This window comes from Lotus japonicus, chromosome 3, assembly GCF_012489685.1.
Source record: "Lotus japonicus ecotype B-129 chromosome 3, LjGifu_v1.2".
Taxonomy (NCBI): Eukaryota; Viridiplantae; Streptophyta; class Magnoliopsida; order Fabales; family Fabaceae; genus Lotus; species Lotus japonicus.
In genome coordinates this window covers 75,264,561-75,291,514 of record NC_080043.1, presented here as the reverse complement: position 1 = coordinate 75,291,514, position 26,954 = coordinate 75,264,561, and the positions used below count along the sequence as shown (strand labels likewise).

Genomic DNA, 26,954 nt, shown 5'->3' with positions numbered 1-26,954 from the left:
GTGCTTTTTCAAAGTCTAGGAATGTGCTCAAATTTAGAAGTTAATTCAATCAATATTTAAAGCCGAATGGAAAACAAACTCAACTCGTCCTAACCGTTCCCGTATGATAGTTCAAGTGGTAGGAGTTGTGTTACATATGAGTTTGGTAGGGGTAGGTCCATAGATCGATTTCTGGCGGATACAATTTATGTTTCCGATGTAAAAAAAAAAAACTCGTCCAAACCTCTTCCACAACCGTTATTATTTGAATGAAGAAAATTGAATGAAAATTTGAACATTAACAAAATCACCAAATAATTATACCACTCTATAAGTACAAAAGTGCGATTGAACCTATGATCATTCCAAATAAAGACAAATGCTGTTTATAATCTGATCTGAATCGTGATCACACACAGTGACCTCACACGAGTCCTCTGCAATTCCCATCTCGAAATCCAAACCCTAATTCCTCGCGCAATGGGATCAATTGGAGTACTCCTCGTGTGCCAGGTAATGCCCTACCTCGAGCAAGAGCTCGACAAGCGCTTCAAGCTCTTCCGCGAATGGGATTACCCGCAGAAGGCCCAGCTCCTCACCAACCACGCCGCCTCCATCCGCGCCGTCGTCGGCAACGCCAGCGCCGGCGCCGACGCCGAGTTGATTGACGCGCTGCCCAAGTTGGAGATCGTCTCGAGCTTCAGTGTTGGAGTGGACAAGATTGACCTCAACAAGTGTAAGGAGAAGGGGATTCGTGTTACCAATACCCCTGATGTGTTGACTGATGATGTTGCTGATTTGGCTATTGGGTTGATCCTTGCGTTGCTCAGGAGGATTTGTGAGAGTGATCGGTATGTTAGGAGTGGGCAGTGGAAGAAAGGGGACTACAAATTGACCACTAAGGTGAGCTAGCATTTCTTGTTGTTGGTGTTTTTGTTCTGTTACTGTGATTCTAGTTGCCATGTAGTTCATAGTAGGGTTGTTAATGGCGGATGACGTAGCGGCAAGCCCAAAAAGACGTTATTTCTAGTGCTATAACGGCAAATAGCGGTGAATAGTGGAGTAGCTTTTGAACCTCCTGGGTGCTACGCTATAGCACTATTGCCCCGCTATGACGGGCTATTAACTGTTCACTTCATACTTGCAAGTAAAATTATAACCATTTTGAATAGTATAAACTTGTTGTTTATTGATGACATATGAGCTTCTGTTTCTGTTATTGGAAAACAAATGCTGTTAATTCTTCTCTGTTTTCAGTTATACCATCAAGCAAAAGTATATGAAGTCTGTAACTTTAGTTATTTCTTCTGTGTTTTGTGATTTTGTGCTATAGAAATTCAATGTTGTATTCATTTTGTGTGATCATCATGCTGCTGCTCTTTGCTCACAATTGTCTTACTTTACCATGAGGGGAATTGCTCTTTGATCATCACTTTGGTTATTTCTTGTGTGTTTTGCCTTACGGAAAATTCGATGTTATATTCATTTTGTGTGATCATCATGCCGCTGCTCTTTGCCCGCAATTGTCTTGCTTTACCATGAGGAGAATTGTCACGAGAACATATAGTGTGAGACAGTAAATAATTGGAGATTGCTCCATACATCAGTAGTAACTAGTAACCTTCTGCTTTTGCAAATTGACTATCTTTATCTGCTTATCTTGGTCTCTGAAGCTCTTTGGTCTATTAATGTGATCATAAGTGTTTGTGATCTCTGTGTCTTCACTTTTCATCACCTCCTTTTCAAGATATGTAGTCATGGTTGGCAATTTGTATAACTTTCAAATGGTGATACAGAAACCAAATTGAAAATTGGGTTAGTAAGAACTGCTGAGCATAAATCAGATTTGACTAATCTTAAGTGAGAGAATCATTTAAAGGGTAAAATAAGACATCACAAGAGTTGATTGAAAAATCAACATTGTGATTATATACTACCACATGTATATTTAACTATGGAGTTATTGAAGTCTCAACAATTGATTTCTCACTCAACAGTTGTCACTTGTAATAGCTGACTTTACCTGACTTCTAACTTTAGAATTTAGATGAGTCAAATCTGTATTAATCTTTCTTATGTACCTGTCTCATTTGCTGCTTGTGAAATCTGTTTTATATATTCTTATTTAGTATTCTATTCCTCGTCCATTTTCCAACAGCAAATTAATATCTACATTGGTGTGTTTTTCTTACAGTTCTCTGGGAAAACCGTTGGCATTATTGGGCTGGGAAGGATTGGTGCAGCAATTGCCAAGAGAGCTGAAGGATTTAACTGTCCAATAAGTTACTTCTCTAGAACTGAGAAACGAGATTCAAAATACAAGTACTACCCAAGTGTTGTTGAGCTAGCATCCAACTGTGATATACTAGTTGTTGCTTGCCCTCTTACAGAGGAAACCCATCACATCATCAACCGGGAGGTCATTGATGCACTTGGTCCTAAAGGTGTTCTAATTAACATTGGACGAGGTAAGCATGTTGATGAGCCAGAGCTGGTCTCTGCACTGGTTGAAGGTCGTTTGGGTGGAGCTGGGCTCGATGTGTTTGAAAACGAGCCTCATGTTCCTGAAGAGCTATTTGGGCTAGAAAATGTTGTCTTGGTGCCTCATGTTGGAAGCGGCACGGTGGAAACTAGAACTGCCATGGCTGACCTTGTCCTTGGAAACCTGGAGGCTCATTTCCTTGGTAAACCACTGTTAACTCCTTTGGTTTAACCTCTGCTGTCATAGAATTATCAACATGAGATTGGTTTACCTTCATTCAGTTACATCACCATCAATTGATATTTATTCTTGCGAAATTGAAATTGTTGATTGTGATTTGTTGATATCTGTGCTGTTGCTTCGCACTGCTTGAACAATTGTAAAGAATAAATCAGTTCATCTTTGTCGTGTGACTTCTTGATCTGATTATCAATCAAGATTGACTGAACTTGAGCATCTATTAGGCAAGGAATTACGTGTTGGGTTCAGTTTTTATTGCTCAACAAATAGAATGATGTTTATGAACAGCTTAACCTGTTATAAAAATGGCATTGTAGCACAAGCAATATTTTTATTATTGTAAAATACCGTATGAGTAATTGAAAAAATAATAGTTCAGTTTGTTCATTTAAATTTACCATAATAAAAAATTAAAAGCATTTAGTGGAATAAAAAGTGTTGGCTTGATTATATTTTTTTATCCCTTTAGTTTGGACTTTAGGTGATTTTCGTCCCCTAGTTTTTTTTTGTAGCTAACTGAGTCACCTATGATTTTGAAAATTAAATCTCTCAACTATCACTATCATATGCATATATTCGTTAAGACATCATAGTGGACTATCTGATTGAATGTGCTAGAGATACAACAATGGAGAGGAAACGATGCTGCATTACTTTAGGGTATGTAACCAGGCGTGGATGGTGTGCACTAGTATGGGTTTCAATACAGGCTACCTTGCGTTTATGTCTTCTGAAGCTCGGGATCAGCTCTTGTTCTTACAACACATGAGCACTTCTACTTCCATGTAAAGATAGTATAAGATTAATCCCTTGATTAGGATAGCACTTGGCAACATGAGAGCTTGTTGAGCTTCTATCGTTTGTAATGTAAGCACAAACACTTCTATTCTTTGAGGTGTCGGAGTATCATAACTATCATCACTACAAACACTTGAATTTATTGAGGTTTCGGAGTATCATAATAAGTTAATAACTATCACTCATACAAGATATGTGCACGATCAGAGCAGATGACCAACATTGTTTCATTATTGGCAATACTGCTATAATTGTGATAACTTAATTTACACTCTCATTATAGAGAATCAAATCCCTCATTAATAGCTTTCTTTGTTCTTTCATGTACACAATTGTGTGTATTTATATAAGAGACATATTAAGTAAAGTGATACAACTATAGTTAGTTAAAATCTCTCGATGAATCATGTCTAATGGGTAGGACATGAATTTTTTCCAGATATTGAAAATGCAGCTTTTCACAATGAATACAACATTGGAGTTGCAATTTAATAAGGTGCTAACTCCAGCATACAAAGTGCACCCAATTCACATGATACTTGGTTACAAGTTACAACGATATCATTCCAAATTCTGCAGAAGATGTTAAGATTATTGCTATTATACATAGAAACTAGTACAAAGTAATTAAAATTACAACATAACAAAAGAAACCCTAAACAAACATAAGGCTTTTTCCATTTTCACACGAAACCCTCAACCAAGGTAGGTTTCTTATTTTCTTCATCTTCTTCTTCTCCTTCAACACCACCATCTTTCTCTTTGATATCCAACCCTTGCAATTCATCCACACACGCTTCCCCATCCTCCCCCCACCACCACATCGTCTCCGACCTCCTCCACGCCACCGCCGCCAACCTTAACATCGTCGGCAACCGGTTGCCTTCCTTTCTCGACGATGCAGGGCCCCGGCGGGTGATTCTCCGGCTCGATTCCGACGCAATCGGCGGCGTCGTCTTCGGAGGAGAAGATGGAGGCAGCGCGTGATTTGACGGCGGCGGCTGCTTTGAGAAAAGCTTGGTGGATGGATTCGGGAGGGAGAGCAGGATCTTCGAGGCCTGCGTCTTCCAAGCGTGGTGGTAGGATCTGGTGCAGCAGTCCAGATTGTTCTCCGGTGGACTCCATTATTATGATTCGTTTTTTGTCTGAATCGTTTCTGATATGAATATGATATGATTCTACTTGTAATAGGTTCTGCACCGATTAAGGCGGTGATGTGCTTCTTGGACCCTTTCTGGGCTTATTTTCTTGTGGGCTTTCTAGACATTGGGCTTTTCTAATACAAATCATAATCATAATTAACAAAAAAAATTCTACAACAGTTAAATGACCAAAATATATTTCTAGACATTGTCATGATGCTTGGCCGAGACGACCAAACACAACTTTCGCTGCTAACCAAGTGGTTCAACATAAAATAAGTTGTTAAAACTAATGGTCAAGTTCACCTAAGGAAAGCTAACACCTCAATGTCATCTGCATGATTGATTGGCAAACGGTTAACGTCCTCTACCATTGATCACTCCAACCACTATGAGAACACATTATAAGTCAAGTATTACTCATTTTTGCTTTTGTATTGCTCTTCTAGATTGTGAGATTCTCTCTCTAGTTTTGAGCTGACTTGAACATCGAAGTGTCTTTCGCAGTGTACCCCAATGTGGATTCACTTAGCTCCACCTTGGTCTTAGACACATTCACGACCATTCACCATTACACCTAACCAGAGATACTTCTTGCTCATTTTTTGAAAGAAAAAGATTGAATGCACAAACGCCAATTGTTTGTCATTACATTATCTAACAAACTTTTAGTTTAATTAAAATATAAAACAAAAAGCATAATTAATCACAGATTGTGTTATGAATAACCACCAAATACGTAGATCAACTAACACATAATTGTCCTATCTTAAACTTGAGGTTTTGAGTTCGAGCCCATCTGTCCATGTGATTGCAACCACGTTAAATCTTAATAGGGAGAACTTTGTCACCTATATTGACCCTGCCCAATTGGAACAGAATTAAGCATGTGGCTCAAACTAAAAAAAAAAATGAATTGTGGTATGAATGGTTAAGGCTATGTTTGGTTTTCTGTTAGCCACTCCCAACGGACTTTCATCATGCATAGAACGTTGTGCCCTTTTGTTTGGCTTTCCATTTCTTTCAATTGGCCCAACCAAATTCCTGTCCTGAACGCTAGTTGACTGAACGCAAGGGTCTTGTTACTTCTACGTTCAGTTGATCTAAATTGGCCAGTTTAATATTCATTTTTAAACTAAAAATTTCTTAACAGACAATATTGCCCCACCTCTTAATATGTGCTATCTATTTGATATTTTACTTTTTTGTTATTCTTTGAATGCTCAAGTTTTTTACGGTGACTATCAATTTAACCTCTTTTATCCTATCTATTTAAATATAATTTACGATGACTATTAATATTCAATATTATAGTTAAAAAAATATCATTGCTTCATACTCAAAAATTAATAAAATGAGAAAAATTAGTGGTATTAATATTACATTGGAAAGTTCTTTTGCCAAAAGTTTTTTTTGTTACACTTTTGCCAAAAGTTAAGAAAAAATATTATTGTTAAAAATAAAAAAAATGTAGTTAAAAAATAATGAAGTAAAAAAAAATATTTGATATTAATTTTACTATAAAACTCATACCTATACAATTTAAAAGTGCTTTCAACAAATATTATCCAAACAAAATTCACTTTATCAAACTCTGTTTTGAAATAGAAGTATCCAAACATAAATCACATTCTAACAAACCCACATTCACCCAAACTCTGTTTTGCAAACTGAAATCCAAACACACACTAAATGTCTGTGTAATAAGAATTACCTCACCCCATTTTCAACTCGTAATTAAGCATGTGGCTCAAACTAAAAAAAATGAATTAAAATTAGGCTTAAATAACCTTTTGATCCTTGAAATTGTAAAGGGAATCAAATCTGGTCCCAGTAAAATTTTCACATCAAATCGGGTCCCTAAAATTATTCTTTTTATCTAATTAAGTCCTTTTACTCAATTTTGACCGGTCAACGGTCCAGTGGCAAGCCTAGTCAGCTAAAGACGGCCACGTGAACTTTTTTACATCAATTTTAATCCCTTGAAAAATATTTTAATCAATTTTAGTCCCTATTCTTCCACCTTCATCTTCTTCCTCTTCCACTTTCTTCCTCTTCCTCCATAACTCAAATCTCATGAATTCAAAGGAAGAACAAGGTGAATATAATGAACACATAGTTTTTTTAGGGTTTTGAATTTCTGGGTTTAAAGATTTGAGTTATGGAGGAAGAGAAAGAAGGTGGAAGAACAGTGACTAAAATTGATTAAAATATTTTTCAAGGGACTAAAATTGATGTGAAGAAGTCCACGTGTCAGTCCTTAGCTGACTAGGTTTGCCACTGGACCATTGACTGGTCAAAATTGAGCAAAATGACTTAATTAGATTAAAAAAACAATTTTAGGGACCCAATTTGATGTGAAAATTTTACAGGGACCAGATTGGATTCCCTTTACAATTTCAAGGACCAAAAGAGTATTTAAGCCTTAAAATTATAATACATATTTATATTCCTCCTATATTATGGGGGTGACAATAAGAATTACCTCGCCTCATTTTCAACTCGTAAAAAGACGTGGAATAGCTCAACGGTACCCTCGGTATTAGGTTGGGTTTATGGGCAACCCGATAATAGATTCCTGAACCATGTGATTTTTTTTAAAACTATTTAAAGACATTTCTTCATGTTTAATTAGTTGGACTTTCTTTTAAGGCTTAATCCTCAAATTAGTCCCTGTCTTTGTCTCGCCGTCTGAACTAGGTCTCTCACCGGAAAAATTTGTGCAAAAGGTCCTCTTATATGTAAAACGTCTGGAGCAGGTCCTTGCCGGAGCCCGGAGCTCCAGCCCGGAGCTCCGACGAGTGATGATTTGGCATGTTGACTGTATTAATGAGGCCTATGTGAAATTTAAAAAAAAAATTAAAAATTACACATCAGAAACTAAATTAAAAATTAAATTAAATTATATAAAAAAAATATGCTTCATCTTCTCATAGCCTGTTTCTTCTTGTACAGATTCATAAAACAAGTTTAAATTTGCAAACACTAGGATCGAAAAACCAAACAGTAGCTACATCTCAATTATTTGGGAAATGTGACCGAACATATGGATCACTAATTCATCAACAAGTTAAAACCTAACTTAACACTTCAGATCAGTCTCTCTGGCCAAATAGTCACAATATTATGCAGCTTTCACATTATCTTCATCTACTTGCTGAGAACAAATTTTTCCAGAAATTTCTGCAGAACCCCAAATCAATCTCAAACGATGAGCAAGGTCTTAACTAAAAACCCAAATCAACCCCCCCCCCATTAACCCGTTTCTCCTCCTTTCTTCTTCCCCTTCATCATCAATCTCCATTCTCTTATACACAAAACCCATGGCGGTGGTGCCAAAACTGGAAGATTTCTTCGAGAGCCACCAAGGCGAAGTGCAAGGTTCTTCTTCTTCACTCTCTCTGTTCGACCACGTGCCTCCACCTCCTGGGTTCTTCAACGATGAGCAGGATCTGAACTCGGTTGTTGCTGCTGAGTTTCAAGCCAAGTTGGCCACCACGAATCAGGGCTGAGGGAGGCGCGATCTGGGTTGAGGAGGCGCGATTTAGGTTAATGGAGGCACGATCTGGGTTAAAAAGCAACACTCCTCTATGGTCCTCTCTGTTTCTGTTGAGAGTGGGGGTGGGTTTATTTGCTCCGGTGAGTGATGAAGCTCCAGTGGGTTTGTATGAGGGTGGGTTACAGGTCTAAGAGATTAAAGAAAGAGAAGAAGCACAAGTCAAGGAACAAGAATTCTGGACTTGCATTTTTCTTGGTTAGAATGATGAAAATGATGAACATGGACCAGTGGATGATGGTGATAATGAAAGTGTTTTGGGTTTGTTAATTAGGTTAGGGTTAATTTTGTTAATTTGTTTTTTTTTCTTAATTTAATTTAATTTTTTTGATATGTTAATTTTTTATTTTTTTAAATCCAGGTAAGCATCCACATGTGCCTCATTAATACGGTTAGCAGGCCAAATCATCACTCAGCTCCGACGAGGACCTGCTTCAGACGTTTTACATCTAAGAGGACCTTGTGCACAAATTTTTCCGGTGAGGGACCTAGTTCAGACGGCGAGACAAAAACAGGGACTAATTTGAGAATTAAGCCTTCTTTTAATTTTCAAAATTGTAGCAATTTGAAATACTTCAAAACTGCACTACTATTTTTATTTGAGAAACAGTACTAATAAGTAATAACATACAAACAGATTATCTATTTGGTAGAATTTAAGCCCCACCAACTAGAATATATATCTAAAAATAGGAATAAGACTCCCATAATTTAATTAAACTTGCATTAAAAAACAGTGCATTAAAAAAAGTGCATTAAAAAACAGTGTAGAAAACGTATAGCTAATATTCTTTTGGGGCTATCTCTCAGATAATTGAAACCAGACACAGTGATAGATTGATGATATTTTTTCATGACCTAAAAACTAAGTGTTGAGGGAAATCAATTGCCATATACTTCTGTATTTTAAAATGGAGGAAAATGATCCTGAACAGCTAGGCATCTGCTGTATTTGAAAATCAAATATAGAAAACCTTCGAAAAAGGGAGGGAAAAATACCAATAACATAGAATACATATTTAAAAGCCAATACTTAAACTAGGAACATCAATGTCATAACCCATAACCGCACACAACTTTTTTCAATACATTTCCTGATTCGGGGGAAGATTTGTAACAAACGTTAAAGGCAAAGGAATGAATACAAAAATAACCAACATGTCCACCTAATCCACTAGCGAGATACAAAATGGAATTTGTAACTTGTTCTTGGTTTTACATTGTCAATAAAGTAGAAGCTAGCTCATAATCAATAATGAGGGGGGCACTTGTATGTTGGCATGAAACAAGCAAGTAAACCTGGTCCACAGAACTCTGTCTACTTAACATTCACAGCCTGTAGATCTTTGCTGTCGTCCACCACCACCGACATCGATTGTGTCAGGAAGATACCTGATACAGTCAACAAAAGCACTTAACCTTTGTGATGAGCATGCATAAACTTCCACACTTTTTAACTTTTAAAAGTTAGAAACTGTAAATCATTAATGAACAACAACATGCATAAATAAAGCTCAAAAAAGTTCAGGAACACTAACATTTCTTCTTCTGGTTCATTCTTGAGTGCATTTTTTGCTATACATTGGAAAGCAGCTTCAACATTGAATCCTTCTTTTGCAGAGGTCTCGAAGTATGGTATGTTTCCCTTTGAAGCACACCATGCCTTTGCTTTCTTCTCAGAAATCTGAGACAAAAGAGATTTTCAATCATATACATACATGTAGAATTAACCGTCCATCACAGGGTGAACATACAGGGCAGGCCCACAGTATTTGTAAACCTAAACCAAACTCTAAATGAGGCTTTTTCACATATTAATAAAAAAATTATATTTTCCAATATCGTATTCAATGTTTACAAACGACAGCAGAAAGCAGATTCACCACATAATTGAACTCAGAATTGTTTTATAAAGGTCAATAAGCAATTATGCCATGAGAAGAGAAGAGAAGTAGCTTACAACTCGGCTATTCCCACCATCAACATCTATTTTGTTTCCCAAGACAACAAATGGGAAGTTTTCAGGGTCAGATGGACTAGCCTGAAAATCAAATATTTGCATGAATTTCTCACTGTTCTTTAATAAAGGTGATACAAAGATACAACATAGCCAAACAAAGGTAAAAAAAAATAATAACAATAGTAATACCTGGATAAGAAATTCTTCTCGCCAATGGTTGAGGTTGTCAAAAGATTTCATGACATTTACATCATAAACAAGGACACAGCAGTCCGCACCCCGATAGAAAGCCACACCAAGAGACTGAAACCGTTCTTGACCAGCAGTATCCCAAATCTGCATGTATGGTGAGAACATCTCAATCTTAAATATTTAATATCCCTTTCATATACTTCAAAATGATGGAAGAAATCAGAACCATTCAGTGAATATCATGCCAAAAAACACAACCAAACATCGATCGTTTATCAAGCAGAAAGTGCAATAGCCCCAACCATCATCTTATATCTTGCACATTGACCATCATCATCAGTTTTACAACACAGCCACCTGGATGTTTTCTTCTATTTCCATATTTTATTATTCTAACGTTTCACTCGACCAGACATAAGGCCTCATACATTATAAAATCACATCAAAATGAGATTTAGAGATAAAGAGAAATTTCAATACACAGAGCTGCCAATTACAAGAAAATCTAGGATGTAAAGCAGAGCAAAAAGAACTGCGAGGAAAAATATGAATATAAGAGTAAGTAGAGAAGATATAAGTCAATATAAACTTAAGAATATTATAGAAAGAAACTCAATTACTTGTGAGGAAATAGAAGACACTCAACCTATGTTCATTTGCGCAGCAAAATGAATCACAATGCGCATCTGAGAAAACAATTTTTATAGAACTAAAATAAAATAGATTGTGAGCTGTGTGAGAACTGAGTTGGATTGTATACAAGGTTATAATGAAATTGATCAACATAATAGCTTAGTTTAGAGCAGAGAGGCAAGGTTATTTATATCATAACTGCAGAGCACATATAAAAGACTGTACACAGTTTAATCCAAAAAGAAGCAGTATGTTCTTGTATCTCTCACCTGCAATGTGAACAACCTATCTTCAAATTGAACTTCCTTGGTAAGAAAATCCGCACCAATTGTAGCCTTATACTGATTACTAAACTTACGATTCACATACCTAGATGCAAAGAAAATAAATAATGATCATGATAATACAAATCAAATAAAAGAATATTCACCAAACTTTGCCTGAAAGAAAAATTAAAGATATCTGACATACTGATTCATCAAGGATGTTTTACCAACCCTGCCAAAAAAGAAAAAGAAAACACAATTAGTATGACATGAATTTAGCCCATGTGACAAAATTGCAAATCTATTGGATCTATAACGATCTTTCCTGTAAAAAACAGTAAAGTTTCATGTTTCAAAGAATCCAAACAGTCTCATTATTCAATCATTTCCCTTTTTCAAATCATAAACAAAAATTCATTAATTTATTTTCGCTTGCAAGAGAAACAAAAGATTGGAACTTTCAATCAAAGCTACAAAATTCGAAGAAAAATGCGACAACCCATTTTATTAAATTGTTCTAGATATCATAATCAGCCATTTGTTGATCAAATTCAAAAGGGAAAAAAATGAAATTGAAAACGAAAGAAGAAGAAGTGTACCCGCTATCTCCGAGGATTATGACCTTGAGTAACATGCGGCGGCGAGATGCCATCGATGAAGACGATGTGGGTGGAGCTTTGTTTTACTCGAAAAATGGAAACTATTTTTCTTTGTTTATGTGAAGATCCCCAAAATTTGTGAAGTGTGAGGTTTTTGCGCGACAGAACAGAAGAGAAGTAGTTTTGAAAGACAGGTGGAGGAACACGAGTGAATTGGTACCAACTAGACAACGAATGCCACACATGATGACTCTTATTTCCCAAATTGCCCATACTTTTTATTTCACTACATTTATTAACTTAAATTAGTTAAATATAACCACAAGATGTGTCGTATTTTTTTTTATAAGCCAAAAGATTGCAATCAAAACCAAAACCAGCACAAGGGATGCTAGAACCCGAATACAAAAAGAAATAATGATATGTCGTATTAGTTAGTTTATTTTGTCTCTTAGTTACGAGGGGGTTCAATTCTCATTCATGGGAATGAAGCGTATATTGTGGTCAACCGCTTACTGCTTATACCATTTATAATGGTTTTCAACCTTCAACACCATTTTTTCTCTTCCCAACACTACACATCATTTTCTCTCTCCAATTCAACACTCATTCAACTTTTACCCACTTTAATGATTTTTCATTCAATACCCTACCCCACCACTTTTTTATTTCATATTTTTATTTAATTTTATATTTTTGTTTTTATGATTAGATAAAATTACAATTATCGATTTAAATTAAATTAAAACAATAAACACTTAACAATTTAAATTTTTAAGGTGTTGAAATGGTAATTGTTGGGATCCATTTCAAAACAAAGGCTAATAGAAAGATAATAATATTAAGATAATGAAAAACTTGATTTTTTTTTCGGTGTCTAAATCAAACGAACCAAGTCTCTGTTTATAGAGGAAAAAAAATCATGAATTTTGGTTTAAAAAAATTTTCCAAAATAAATTATTTTGCAATGAAATAATTGAGATGAGAAAAAATCCAGACAGTCAATCGCATGATGTCACGCGTCCCTATCCGTTCCAAGCCACTTTCTCTCTCCTCCAACGACCAACCAAAACGTGCCACGCGTTCCCACCATCATCTGCTGCCACTTTCTCTCTCCTGCACAGCACGCCTCACGCGCCTTGTCTGGCCGTGTGCTGCACGCGCCAGATAGTCCCTCCCTTCGACGAACCAGAGCGCGCCAAGTGTTCCTCCCTTTCAGATTCAACAGATTCATCACCTCTCTCCACCACATCATCTTTTTCAACAATCTTCAACAAACCATCCATTGCACTCTCTCAACACCAATTTAATCCCCTTTCAACACAACATTGTAAATGGTCTTAGTACGAGCACTCGCAACAAATAGATTAGTCACTATTGTCAACAATGGATACTTAGGGCTCGCCAAAAAATATTTAAGTAAAAGTATGCTATATTGCAAAAAAAAATTGTGAATTTTGTATTTATTTAATTTAATTAACACATTTTTAGTATCTGATTGGTTAATCTCATAGAACTTTTTTTTACATAAATGTGGGCTTCTTGTCAGTCTTTTCCTTTGACTTTGAGGAAAGCAGCTGTTGGATGATTTCAATCTCTCCCTTCTAATTCCATTAGAGATGTGTTGAACTTTCAACTCAATTCATTCATCACCAGCAAATGATTACCACAAACTTCCTACATTATAGGAAAATTGAAGTAGAGAAAGAATGAGCAGTTGCATGATTTCCTTACATAATTTTACAAGGAAGTTACCTTAGTCTGAAACCTAGATCCAAAAGTCAAGTTTCATCTGCTATGTGAAGCAATCAGATTTAAAATCCTAGATTATATACTAACATGTGAAAATTTGTAGTGCGAATGTAACTAAATAGTATGAATTGGAGTAGTAAGAAACAAATAATGGAAAGCATCGCCCTTCATTATTGTGAAGGCAGCAGTTACACGGATGCAGGTTCTAAACCTCATGAAAATTAAAAAGCGATGATTTCACTATCAATGCCTGTTGGATGTTAAATTTTAGTTTGTTGCAGAATATTATTTACCTAATATTTCAATTATCAATATATTTAAAATTATAAAAAATAACACAACCATGAAAAATAAAATCATTCATTACCTTCTAAATAAAATTAAAATAATTATTCTTCCATGTTTTCAAAGAAGTACAATTATACCATACACATAATTAATATTAAATCCTAATTACAGTATAATTATACAATTGGATACAAACTGTCTACGAATAGCTAACTAAGAATAACTTTTATGTTTCAAGACTGTATGTGTCCCATCTACATGTTTGAGCAAGCTTATCTTGTCTTTGCCTCTCTATTCCCTTCTCTTTGCCAATTCTATAGCAGTATCCTTACCTGCAGAAATAGTTATAAACGTATTTATATCAGGAACAGATATGAAATTCACACAAATACAACTAGACTCACTCTTAATAAAATAGAATGCAATGAAAGATAATGCAGTACATCTAAAGATGTTTGAGATTTCTTTGATTTGTAATCAAAATAAATTATGCAAATAGTCATACTTTCTTTAGCTGCATATTCATGATCCTTCTAATGCTTTCTTGAGGAGTATTTCAATTTACCTCTTTCAAACAAGTAATTTTACTTCAAGAAAAAAATAAACAAATAATAGGGAAAACCTGGTGCAGAGGTCCAGGAAGGGAGGGGCTGGGGCCACTTTGTGGATCTAATGTAGGCAATCTTACCTTTTTTTTTTTTTTTGCAAGAGGCTGATTTCACGGCTCGAACTTATAACCGTAAAGTCACATGCTAGCAACCATACCATTGAGCCAAGGCTCGCCCTCTAAAAAAGTCAAGTGATTTTCAAAATTGAATATATGGTACAAATGGTTTACAAAACTGTAAGGTATCACTCAATTGTATAGTTAGAGTCAGGCAGTATCAGTTTCATAGTTGAGAGTACACAGAATCAGCTTCTAAAGAAGACATCAAATTTGATTTGAGACATAAAGAAGAAGAGTGTACAGTATTATAATATGTACATAAAAATAAAAAATAGTTACCGAATTGGTCCTGCATAGGCCGAGTTTCATTCATTGATGTATTTCAATTTGCTTGATCAAGAGCTGGATGCTAAATTACAACACAATCCTGATTTCAGCCCAAAACTCCCTGAATAGCAACTCTGGCCAAACAATGCCATAATAAGCAACCAGAAATTTCAGTAATATAATTTGAAACCAGAACACAACTCTAATGCAGAGACGAAACAGGAAAAAAAAGTGAAAATTGAATCTAATTGCAACAGCATTCTTTTCCACCAAAAGAATTTACACTCTATCATCACACCTGATCAAAAGATATGAAATATTTGAAAGAGTCCCAATCAAATAATTTTCTAGTTTTACTTTTAAATGGAGAACCCCATCAGTAACTGAGTCTTTTTTTTTCGAAAGCAAAATATATAATATATGATAAAAGAGAGGAAAACAAGAGAGCAGCCACCTCATGAAGAGGACCCCATCAGTAACTGAGTCTTGTAGCTTACTAATAAAGAAGATCATATTTCAGGACAGCTGCAGAATCACCTAAAGCAAAGAAATAAAGGTCTACTGAGAGCAACTGAAAACACCAAGATAAAATAGACTTATTTCTTTGTTCTTTTAGAGAAATATGACTCCATATTATTTCTTGGCAAGCAAGAGAACATCATTGGATTGGTTATCATTGGAAAACACCTCTATTATAACATGAAACAATAGTCTAACCGGTTCCCACATTGTACCATCATTTGGTTGGACCATCCTCCAAGTATCTGCATAAAATATTAGTGGCAGGGATTGTCCTCTAGATGAGGCAGGGACATACACATATTTAAGCTTTTTTACTATGTAATATATTTCAACCCACAAGATGTAGGAGCGGTTTGAAATCGCCTGCAAGAATTGCTTCAGCAACCTGGCAACTTCCACCTGCACATGAAAGTATAAACATTTCAGAAGAGAGGGTTTAGAAAAACGAAAAGAACTATAAATATGTTACAGCTATGACCTCTTTCAAGTGCATGCAATCCCTTAATATTAAAGCTACAAGCAAATTTCAATCATTGTAGCTTCCAAGGTTTCTGAAAATGAAGGTTTCTATATTATAAGATAATTGAACTGAAAAAACAGATATAAAGAGATCATTTTAACAGATAGATAATGTGAAGAGTTCTTGTAAAATCTTGTTAAGAACAACAAGCCATAAAAAGCTTCAAGTGATTGAATAGGATGTATGCTTCGGTTGTGACAGCAGGGCGCATCGTATAACCAGCCCCGACGTATCACGCTTAAAATTATGCCAAACCCTCTCAAATATTTGAACGTATCAGGTAACGAAATAATCTCCCTCTCTTTCGTAGTTGCTACCATGTCTTGCCAAAACCCAAAACTCTCTCAAATCCTTGAACATATCAAGCAACCAAATCATAACCTTCACTTTTTCAAATCTCACAACATATCACGGTACAAAATCATGCAGCTCTTTCCCTACAATTCCAAATTCTTGAAATCCCAAATCCCCTATTTCTGACCCCATGAAATATCACCTATCCATATTTATACCACTTTGATTCAGTCATGCCGTAAAACCCTCACTTTGAAATCACCTACCTCTTTGGCTACAATCTCAAATCTCTAATTCTATAATTTCAGTCACCCCTTCAAAGACAATGTATCCTTATTTAGATCAATTTGATTCAGCCTATATTAAATTTCCCCTAACAATCATCTCCCCCAAGTGTTTTCCTTTATCAAATGGTTCCATTCTGCTGCGATCAGTTATCTTCCTTCTAAATAGCTCGTTGATCTACACTAGACAAAACAGATCTGGGGCACCGAAAGTTCAAGGAGATTACAGGTATTATTTGTTTTAAAATGCTTTATTTCTTTTGTTGGTTTCCTATCTTTATCTTTTTCCTCTCTTCATGAAATTTCCAAACCAGCCAATGATATATATATGTAGATCGATGTCATAAAGAGCAAAAAGGGATGATATTAAAGTTTCTTCAAGATTTTGTTTTAGACTTTACAGTTATTCTAATCACTTTCGAAACTTATCTAAATCATTTTTTCATTTCCCCCTACATTAATACTACAGGTTTCTCATTGGAGCGCTTACAAACTAGTTTGACTAGATTCTATCAGGGGGTATGTTCAACACTATTCTCAATTGTCAACTTTTAGAATGTCGTTAGATATCAGGTATGAATGATAATAATTCAAATACAACAATTATACTGTTTTACATTCTCACTGCATGCAATGCAATTGAATCAGTTGTAGTGAATGAGTTAATAATCTACCAATTCAAAGGGTGTGTTAATACCGGTGCATCAGGTTCTGTTTAAAGTACTGTAAATTTTGGCTAACCAATATGCCATATATAGCTGGAGAAGTTACCACCATTTACTGTTTGCACTTTGTGTATTAAATTAGTATAGAAAACTGCTGCTTCTAAAAATTAAGCAATGTCTCTTATGAATTCATCCAGCAGAAACAAACTCAGATAAAAGCAAGTATTGTACACTTCTATTCATTGATTTTAAACAAGGACTCAATTTTCAATTGTTTCTTCATTGAATATGTGAAGAAGTTAAATTTCTGCTTAGAAAGACTTGAATTTGATGAAAAATATTATTATGTATATTTCATTGATAATACATGACTGAAAACTACAATATATATAGACTAACAAACAGATAAAAAGAAACTAAATCTATCTAAATCTATCTCTAATTAAATAAATATTATCTCTATTTAAATAGAAACTAATCTAAAATAGATAAACAAAACAAAACTATATCTCAATGAGATAAGACTAATAATAAATCAAATCTTAACATATATTCAACACTCCCCCTCAAGCTAAAGCTTACTTAGCTTTAAGCTTGTAACAAATTTAACCCAAGAAGAAAATTATCTTAATAGATATCCCTTAATAATGACGGTCTTGGCGAATCTCTGAATTGAATAACCTTTCAAACTTCTAGTAAATCCATGGGCAGGCAAAAGACAACTTCTCATACTTGATCTGGCTGAAATTGATGCAAGACAAAAACCAATTCTTCTGGAGTGTCGTAGGGTAGCTGAGCCAGCAAACAAGGGCGAAAAACCAGCAACAATATGCCCGAAAACAAAACAAGGCTGAAACAACAACTCACCAACAACAACCACACAGAAATAAAACATACTTGAGGTCGATCGATTGATGGCTTCTAAGACAAACAATGGTGTCAACTTTGCACAGACAACTCTCAAACATTAGAGAGTGGGCCAGCGCAACTCGCAGCTGAAGCCCAAAAACCAAACCAAACAGGGCCAGCGCAACCCGCAGCTGAAGCCCTAAAACCAGAAAGCCAAACAATCGAGACAAAACAAACGAAGGTGAAACTGTCACCTTCAAAACCAAACAAAACCAAATTGCATAAAGTCAGCCAAGATCAATATAATAAGAGCATCTCGAACAATGAGACGCAAACAACAACTCAAGTCTCAAAAACCAATGCGGAACCTGAGCGTCAAAACAGAGTTAAAACTCTAAACCAAACCAAACTAAACCAAACCAAACCAAACCAAACTTGGCCAGCAATGAGAGATGGCACGAGAAACGTCCAAACAGGGTCAAAACAGCAAACCCACAAACCAAACAGGGAGAGGACGACCGGATGATCACAACTGTGACGACACAACACACGTCAAAACAGAGGACCCTTAAAACCAAACCTGGCTGATACACAAAGAGGATCAGCGAGAACAAAGCAGCAGAGCAATACAATTAGATTCAACCTGACACTTCTTGAATACAACCTCCACCAAACAAGGATAACGATTGTCGGTGGTGGTTGACTGTGGTCTCTATTAGGATATTTAGCAATATCCAACACTTCCCCTCAAGCTATAGCATATATGTCATATGCATAGCTTGTAACAAATATAATTAAGATTTAACAATATCCAGATCTTCCCCTCAAGCTAGAGCATATATGTCATATGCATATCTTGTAAGTTGTAACAAATATAATTAACTTGAGAAGCCGCTGCTGCCGGAGAGAGAAATTCCCAAAAACAATCCAAAAATCTTTTCCAACTCTAAAAACCACAACTATGCCAACCAAAACCAAGAAACCAAAACAAGAAACTAGAGCAACCCAACACACTAATTGAGAACTTGACTGGACCAAAGAGCCACGTGGTGCAGAGAACTGTACGGTTAGGAATCTTGGGGTACTTCATACGGTATATAAGCCCTGGAAACAACTCTGATTCATAACGGAAGAAAGCACCATGGGAATATGAAAGACCCTCCAGCCGTATTGGGAACTTGACATCACATGAGCCAACAATGTTCTGATTCTTCTGAATCTTAAATTTAGCGTTGAAACAAGTTTTTGAATAATACGAGTATACTTCCTTGCTGCCAATCTGGACCAATGGACTTCTGGAATGGAACAGGGAGGAGAGGAAGACCGGTTCTGGGCAAGAACCGCCAAAAACCGAGAACTGAAATTCTTATGCCTGAGAATCTGGAGAACATGTGGGCAAAAGGAAAGAGAACAAGCGTGAGGGCACCAGGTGTCTTGCCACAACTACACAAATTGTAGTTTTAAGTCCTAGTTTAGACTAGCAAGAGTAACCAAAAGTGATAACTACTGTCCACCAAACGACTGCTCCATCAACAACTTGCAAACGAAACCCAAAGAAGCAAAAACCACAGTAACAGAATTCCACAGTATGGTTCAGACACTTTAACACGAGTCACGGCCACAAACGACACGCAAGAAGGGCAGATATGGAGAAACCGACCGCTGGAACAGAACCAAGAGAGCACGGCGAACCTTTCTGAAGCGGCATCACGAACGATGGCTGGGAAGGCGTTGATTTGATAGTGGTTGAACATTACTAGGGTTCCAAGACAAAGGGGACCATAATCAGAAAGAAACGATGCCGTAAGAAAACGGCTAGAACTAACAAGCGCAGAAGCAAAGTACAAGGAAAATTAAATCCAAAGAGATTTGGAAAGTCACCATGAGGGGGCTCACGGGGGAGGAGCCCCCTCACAGCGGTAGGATCGAAACTCGCTCTGATACCAACTTGAATTTGATGAAAAATATTATTATGTATATTTCATTGATAATACATGACTGAAAACTACAATATATATAGACTAACAAACAGATAAAAAGAAACTAAATCTATCTAAATCTATCTCTAATTAAATAGATATTATCTCTATTTAAATAGAAACTAATCTAAAATAGATAAACAAAACAAAACTATATCTCAATGAGATAAGACTAATAATAAATCAAATCTTAACATATATTCAACAGAAAGAAAAGAAGTTTTTGTTTAGTTGTCAATTTGGGGGGGGGGGGGGGAATAACTAAGCATATTGTCACATTTAAGAAGAAGAGATTATAGAAAAGGAGAAACATATGAAGGGTCTACTGTGAAGTTGGGAAAAGATATCTCCAGACCACAAGAATCAAAAGGGGGTCAAGGATGCAAAGAATATAGCTATGGGGGGGGGGGGAATAACTAAGCATAGTGTCACGTTTAAGAAGAAGAGATTACAGAAAAGGAGAAACATATGAAGGGTCTACTGTGAAGTTGGGAAAAGATATCTCCAGACCACAAGAATCAAAAGGGGGTCAAGGGGGGGGGGGGGGGGGGGAATAACTAAGCATAGTGTCACATTTAAGAAGAAGAGATTATAGAAAAGGAGAAACATATGAAGGGTCTACTGTGAAGTTGGGAAAAGATATCTCCAGACCACAAGAATCAAAAGGGGGTCAAGGATGCAAAGAATATAGCTATGTTTTAAGGTAAAATGAGAACACCAAATAATGTTATGAAGTAGTTATAGAAGTCAATGGACAAAAGACTGCTTGATTATACAATGATTTATATTTGAATTCTGAAATTTTCAAAACACTGAATAAGCACTATGGATTGGACCTCTATATTGTTCATCACATTGAAACAATGGCAAAATTGGTTGAAGAGAAATAAAATGTAAAATAGGTGGATAATCTGGCACGAGAATGAATCTTATGAGAATGATTCTTTTATATGAGCACATAGAAATAAATCATGACCATTAGATCTAATAATGAATGGTCAAGATTAAAACATTAAGTATGTGACTTTTTAAAAACGTCGCATAAATATTTGTTTTAATCTTGACCATTCATGATTAGATTTAACGGTCATGATTTATTCCCATGTTCTCATATAAAATGATCATTTTCATAAGATACATCCCCAATCTGGCACTATTAACAACATAGGCTGGCTTTAAACATTTTGCTTCTCATCTCGTATTCCTATTTAAGCTCACTAGAATAAGTTAAAAAATAAAAATGTCAACAAACACAATAGTCCCCCTCGCACCTCATCTGACCTGACCTATCAAATCAAATTTCAAAGAGTTACTGCAAATTGAACCACCAAATTAATTGGAAAAAGACACTTGGGCTTGAAGAGAAGAATTCCAATTAAATACTGTACAGGATTTTCCATCTTAGTACTGTCTCAACAAATATCTGATTTCTTACTTATATGTTAAGATCATATTAGTCAATCCCGAACAGCAGCGCGCAGTGTTAGCAAAATCTTAAAATCACATGATTTTACGATTCGGCACCCCTACTCCCAGCTGTGGTTGTGTAATCTCTTTCCTGTGGGATTTGGTAGGATCTTAGATTCAGGTCATAAAATCGCACGATTTTACACTTCCGCACCCCTGTTCCGAGCTGAATCGGTCGCAGAATCAATTTCCTGTGGAATATGGTCGAAGCTTCTGACAGGGGCTGGAAGTTTTTCCCTCTGCTGGTGAAAACTTGGTCACTCTCACGGGACATTTATTGTTTTCTTTTCTTCTTTTGTCTTTTACTTTCATGTTAAGTTTATCACTTATTTGGGTGTTAATCTTATGACTTTTTATTTCAATTCAAGTTTAGTAATAGGATTTACATGGTTTTTCCCTATCTATGCTATTCTTTATGATATATATATATACATCTGTGTGTGTTTGTGTGTGTTTGTGTGTGTGCGCGTGTGTGTTAAACATATTTGTACATGTATGTTAGAATCTTACAATCCAACTAACAACTAAATTATGATCTTGCACCCTCTCTGAGATCTCACTTAGAATCTCGATTTTCACAATATTGGCAGTGCGTAGCGGCTGGCCTCAAAAGTGAGATAGCGATATAGCGCATAGTGGGGTAGAAACCACACTATTTTTTTATACAATTAACAGTTTGATACTATATACATATAAATACCAAAAAAGTGATAAATATTACCTAAAATTCATAACATTCATAATAGCAATAAAAGTCATAGGTCTTGAACAATGACTCTTATAGATTTAGTTTATGACTTATTTGGGTGTTAATCTTATGAATTTTTATTTCAATTATAGTTTAGTGATAGGATTTACATGATATTTCCCCTCTCTATGCTATTTTTTATGGACATATATATATGTATGTATGTTTATGCATCTCTTTACATTTACGTTAGAATCTTACGATCCAATTAACGACTCTATGAATTACGATCTTGCACCCCCTCTCCGATCTCACGTAGAATCTCAATTTTCACAATATTGGTGGTGCGTAGTGGTTGGACCCTAAAGTGAGATAGCGGTATAGCGCATAGCGGGATGGACGCTGCACTATTTTTTTATCCAATTAATAGTTTGATACTATATACATATAAATACCCAAAAAAAAATGATAAATATTACTAAAAATTCATAGTAGCAATAAAAGTCATAGGTCTTGAACAATGACTCCTACAGGACATTTATTGTTTTCTTTTCTTCTTTTGTCTTTTACTTTCATGTTAGCATACACTAGTGGTTATGGATTTAGTTTATGACTTATTTGGGTTTAATCTTATGAATTTTTACTTCAATTCTAGATTAGTGATAGGATTTACATGATATTCTCCCTATCTATGCAATTTTTTATGGATATTAATATGTTTAAGCATATTATTACATTTATGTTAGAACCTTACGATCCAATTAACGACTCTATGATTTATGATCTTGCACCCCTTCTCCGATCTCTCGTAGAATCTTGATTTTCACAATATTGGCGGTGTGTAGCGGCTGGCCCCAAAAGTGAGATAGCCGGATAGCGCATAGCTGCTGGCCCCAAAAGTGTTACACTGTTTTTTTAGACAAATAATAGTTTGATACTATGTACATATAAATACCAAAACAATGACAAATATTACCTAAAATTCATAACATTCATAATAGCAATAAAAGTCATTGGTTCTAAACAATGACATACGACTAAAAACCACTCAAAAGCAACTTTGACTGAAACAAAAAAAACTGGGTAAGAAGAGGAAAATAAAAGAAACGGAGAGGAAGAGAATGGGGAAAACAGAGCAACCCACTTGAAACAATTGGAGAAACGCATGGTGCTCGCCAGAGAAAGGTTAAAGTTTCCCCGGAGAAGGGGTGGTCGAAATTTGAACTCAGAAGCCAAGGAGTTAAGGCTTGAGAGAGAACTCGACCAAATAAAACGCATGACAAGGGTTCTCTGTTTGACCTAATTTGCCTCCTTGAATTACCAAAATTTCCCCTAAAACGGTCTCTACGTTTCAAAACTGAGGGCTTCCCGTCAACTTACCGCTCTCTCACTACCGCACTGCTACTCTCCGTGATTTTCCGCTACTCGCCGCGATTAGTGCAGCTCCAACTGCTATTGCAATCTGCGACACAATTTCACTTCCAGAGGCTGCTCCGCTCTACTACGCCATTATAGCGTGCTATTGACTACTGTGGTTAAGATCTCAATTGTCAACTATGAAATAGTAATGTAGGCTGTGCAATTAGAAAGAATAATGAATTGGAGCCAATAATTAAAGTGTTTAGGGGCTTTATAGTTTTCTATTCTCATCAATCCATAATATTGGCGCCAACAATTAAAGTGTTCAGGGGCTTTAAAGTTTTTTGTTCTCATCAATCCCTAAATTCAACCTCAAGCATCTCATCTTATTATGTGGTATTCCAAATACTAACGTAGTTTTTTTTAAAGCAAAAGAGAATTTTTATTGAAACCAAAGAATTTGCGGATAAAACCCCCAAAAGAGACAAAGCAACAGTGGGCACAAGCTACCCACTTTAGCCAATTAAACCAACCAAAAAACCAATACTCCTAGCAACCCACTCACTAAACAGAAGAAAAGCCACCTACTCGTGGCACACCCAAGAGAACCTCAAAATCAAGAGAACCTCAAAATCAACTAGTACCCATGAGAACAAACACACCCACCATTATACCAAAAACCAGCTCAAACAAGACACACCCATTATAAAATCAAAATCAAGATACTGCCAACAGTATGCAGCAGAAAACCAAAAAAACCACACGCTCACACAAGCAACACTTCCACGCTCCAAAACAGCCCAAATATAAAAATTTGGACCATTTCTCGATTTTATACAATAAATTTCAAATAAAAAATTTAAAAGAAAATAGTTCAAAAATATGAAAAGAATTATCAAAAAGAAAAGGCACGGCTACTTACTAGTTATAATATAAAAGTTAGACATAGTTCTAACAACTGGACAAGCATCAGGTGTGAACTAACAATTCCACAAGGCAATTTAATTTTACGGAACTTACCAGATAAACGTGAAGGTAAAGAATAAGAAATACACCAACGGTCACTTAATGACAATTGTGTTACACAACCCTTTTGGCAATTGCCATATTTACCGAACTTCACATTTAATCGAGATAAGGCCGTTCGCTCTAGCTTCTACCAGAATTATTTTGGGGATAAAATCGATTCTCCAAAATGACTACCAAACATCAACATTATCATCCATAATTGATTTTATTCTACCATAAATAATTCAGAGGTTTGAAACCAAACATACTAACATTTTTGGTGCATTAAAATAGCATCTTTATTCAAACTAGAATACTTAATCTTTTTACATGAGGCATCCATAGAAGATGAAACCACCATGCTTGAATTTGGAACGTCCGACATACCAGGGGTTGGTATCATATTGTCATTGCACCGATTGAGCTAACAAGCTGCCGATATTGTTGGTAGCGATCATTCTGAGATGCTCTTCTGATTAAATCAGTTAAACGACTCTCCACTGTATCCAAGTTCACGTACTCCGCCTAAAAGAAAAGTCCAAAACATTGTCAACTCAAAAACAGTACTTAAAATTAAGGAAGAAGTTTGAAGGTAGGAAGGAGAAGTTTGAAGGTTCCTCATTAAGTCCAAGTATTTAAAATTAAGGAAGAATTATTAGATTTCTGCAAGGAAAAGAAATTTAGCATGAGACCCAGAAAAATCACCCTAGAGGAAGCATCTTTAACCAGGCCCGCTTCCAGGCGTATTGCAAGATTCTTAAGCATCCTCCTCTTTTCTTCTGAAATTGGACGCGGACAACGTTCCAACAACGTACTATGGCTGGAATATGAAATGTAAAATATGCCGTTAAGTAACATAAAATTAACAACATGATTTATTTTGTTCACACATTATACTATTTTCAAGAAAAAAACCCAATGCAGGTGGAGCAATCGACACATAATCCTCATATTAGAGACACGGAGTCAGCAAATCTAGTTCACTTAATGACATCTACAAAGCAAGGATCCCTCATCGATAACGATGATTGAACGAACAAGCCAATACAAAGTTAAGCTGTAAAACTATATAGTGGTAGACAAAGAAATGTGCCTCAAACTTGTCAAGCAAGTTGCAAATACTATTGTGAACACAACAGATTATTACAATCTGAGTAAAATCCTGTGACTGATTAAATTACTTTATCTGAGCCTAATTCAATTAAGTCATACAAGTGAGTCACAAAGCATTGGAACATGCAATATAAATATAATAATGATCATGTGTTAAAAAAAATTATTCTTTTCCCTTTTGATTTTTCAATAACTCCAACTATTTATTTTGTAAAGAACCCATATATATCATACACTGGCCTCCATGATAAAGTTTACACTTGCATGTTGGTCAAGAAAAAGATCCATCTCCAAATATTATACCAATTGACAAAATACCTCATAGGAATCAAGTTAACCCATGAAGAAATGCAGTTAAACAAATAAAAGACAAACTTACATCTTCTCTAGAATAAGTGAGCGTATTTCGAGGAGTTCAGGGTCCATGGTTGCATTTGCCATCAAAGGGAGTGCATTCCCATTCATTTGGTTCGGCACAGGCATCTGAGACCCTGCTTGATCGGATCCCTGTCCTGATGTCTTCCTTGGAACCTCTATCTTCATCCTGTAATCAGGGTACAAATCAAACACGACGATAACTAGTGTGAATTCAATGTCAAATTCAATCAAACCTAAATCAAATGTCAACAATTTCAATCAAGGCACGAACTGGAAACAAACCCATATGATCAGAATATACAAAATCCTAAAAAATGCAAATGATATCAAATGCCAGAAACCATTATAAACATCCCTGAACCCTAATCACCAAAACGAGTATCACCAAAAATCACACTAAGCAGATCGATCCAGTTCTGTTTGTGGTAGATGATTGAAAAAATCGATCTACATTATGCAAATTCAATCAAACAAATCTACTGCAAGAAACCCTAGAAGCCGATTCAAATCAATGCATACAGTTTCAGAAAACGAAAAACCCTAACAGAGTGATGGATTGTGAGGTACCTGAAACGGAACGATCGAGTGCTGAAACAAACAAGAGCTCACAATCGCTATGGAATTGGGATTTTTGTTGCAGCGAAGAGGAAGTTATGCTTTGAACTAAGCCTTATATATGACTTCAGTCCAAGTACTTTAGTCTTGGGCTTTTCAAATCTTTTTGTTATTATTATCTTAACCAAAACTAAGATATTTTAAATCAACAAATCGATAATTCTATTCAAAAAACAACTCGATAGTTATGAAACTAACTCATTTTTCTACTAAGATGTAGGGGTTGATCAATGAGTTTTTTCTATATACAAGAGTTGGGAATTGAATTTTTTTTTCTATTCACAAGAATTGAGAATCAAACTCACAGTCATCACAAAGTATTGAAGTCAGTG

At 35.8% G+C, this 26,954-nt stretch overlaps 4 protein-coding genes across 8 annotated transcripts; 1 reads left to right on the top strand and 3 right to left on the bottom strand.

The window, feature by feature from the left end:
• The first annotated feature begins 316 nt into the window (after positions 1-316).
• On the top strand, positions 317-2,949 carry LOC130745906 (glyoxylate/hydroxypyruvate/pyruvate reductase 2KGR-like). Its single transcript, XM_057598327.1, has 2 exons — positions 317-882; positions 2,174-2,949. The coding sequence occupies exons 1-2, from the start codon at positions 460-462 to the stop codon at positions 2,690-2,692; spliced, it is 942 nt and encodes a 313-aa protein (XP_057454310.1). The 5' UTR covers positions 317-459; the 3' UTR covers positions 2,693-2,949.
• Positions 2,950-4,282: 1,333 nt separating this feature from the next.
• LOC130744730 (uncharacterized) lies at positions 4,283-4,624 on the bottom strand. The gene has a single exon (XM_057596888.1). The coding sequence runs from the start codon at positions 4,622-4,624 to the stop codon at positions 4,283-4,285; it is 342 nt and encodes a 113-aa protein (XP_057452871.1).
• Positions 4,625-9,213: 4,589 nt separating this feature from the next.
• LOC130745905 (ras-related protein Rab7) lies at positions 9,214-12,059 on the bottom strand. Its single transcript, XM_057598326.1, has 7 exons — positions 11,848-12,059; positions 11,454-11,480; positions 11,252-11,351; positions 10,347-10,493; positions 10,158-10,238; positions 9,736-9,881; positions 9,214-9,589 (listed from the first exon to the last, which is right to left on the bottom strand). Exons 1-7 carry the CDS (start codon positions 11,898-11,900, stop codon positions 9,520-9,522), a joined length of 624 nt encoding a protein of 207 aa, XP_057454309.1. The 5' UTR covers positions 11,901-12,059; the 3' UTR covers positions 9,214-9,519.
• A 1,886-nt stretch (positions 12,060-13,945) lies between these two features.
• Positions 13,946-26,732, bottom strand: LOC130745903 (histone acetyltransferase HAC1). Of its 5 annotated transcripts, none has more exons than XR_009021944.1 (8): positions 26,575-26,732; positions 26,009-26,173; positions 25,222-25,336; positions 24,904-25,041; positions 15,882-15,954; positions 15,336-15,802; positions 14,894-15,015; positions 13,946-14,219 (listed from the first exon to the last, which is right to left on the bottom strand). XR_009021944.1 is itself a non-coding variant. In XM_057598325.1 (4 exons), exons 2-4 carry the CDS (start codon positions 26,170-26,172, stop codon positions 24,916-24,918), a joined length of 405 nt encoding a protein of 134 aa, XP_057454308.1. In that variant the 5' UTR covers position 26,173; positions 26,575-26,731; the 3' UTR covers positions 24,724-24,915. The 5 variants fall into 5 exon arrangements, 1 of the variants encoding a protein (XP_057454308.1); XR_009021945.1 differs by lacking the exon at positions 15,882-15,954 and having other exon boundaries at positions 15,336-15,418; positions 15,599-15,802; XR_009021946.1 differs by lacking the exon at positions 15,882-15,954 and having other exon boundaries at positions 15,336-15,418; positions 15,616-15,802.
• Between the last annotated feature and the right edge of the window lie 222 nt (positions 26,733-26,954).

What these genes read in the sequence shown, in the direction of transcription:
- LOC130745906 (XM_057598327.1), top strand. Translation starts at nt 460, where the DNA reads ATGGGATCAATTGGAGTACTCCTCGTGTGCCAGGTAATGCCCTACCTC. An exon ending in ACTACAAATTGACCACTAAG is followed by an intron (nt 883 to 2,173) that starts GTGAGCTAGCAT and finishes TTTTTCTTACAG; the next exon opens with TTCTCTGGGAAAACCGTTGG.
- LOC130744730 (XM_057596888.1), bottom strand. Translation starts at nt 4,624, where the DNA reads ATGGAGTCCACCGGAGAACAATCTGGACTGCTGCACCAGATCCTACCA.
- LOC130745905 (XM_057598326.1), bottom strand. Translation starts at nt 11,900, where the DNA reads ATGGCATCTCGCCGCCGCATGTTACTCAAGGTCATAATCCTCGGAGAT. An exon ending in AAAACATCCTTGATGAATCA is followed by an intron (nt 11,352 to 11,453) that starts GTATGTCAGATA and finishes CTTTGCATCTAG; the next exon opens with GTATGTGAATCGTAAGTTTA. An exon ending in ATGGTGGGAATAGCCGAGTT is followed by an intron (nt 9,882 to 10,157) that starts GTAAGCTACTTC and finishes CTTTTGTCTCAG; the next exon opens with ATTTCTGAGAAGAAAGCAAA.
- LOC130745903 (XM_057598325.1), bottom strand. Translation starts at nt 26,172, where the DNA reads ATGAAGATAGAGGTTCCAAGGAAGACATCAGGACAGGGATCCGATCAA. An exon ending in TCACTTATTCTAGAGAAGAT is followed by an intron (nt 25,337 to 26,008) that starts GTAAGTTTGTCT and finishes TTCATATTCCAG; the next exon opens with CCATAGTACGTTGTTGGAAC. An exon ending in TTAAAGATGCTTCCTCTAGG is followed by an intron (nt 25,042 to 25,221) that starts GTGATTTTTCTG and finishes CTTTTCTTTTAG; the next exon opens with GCGGAGTACGTGAACTTGGA.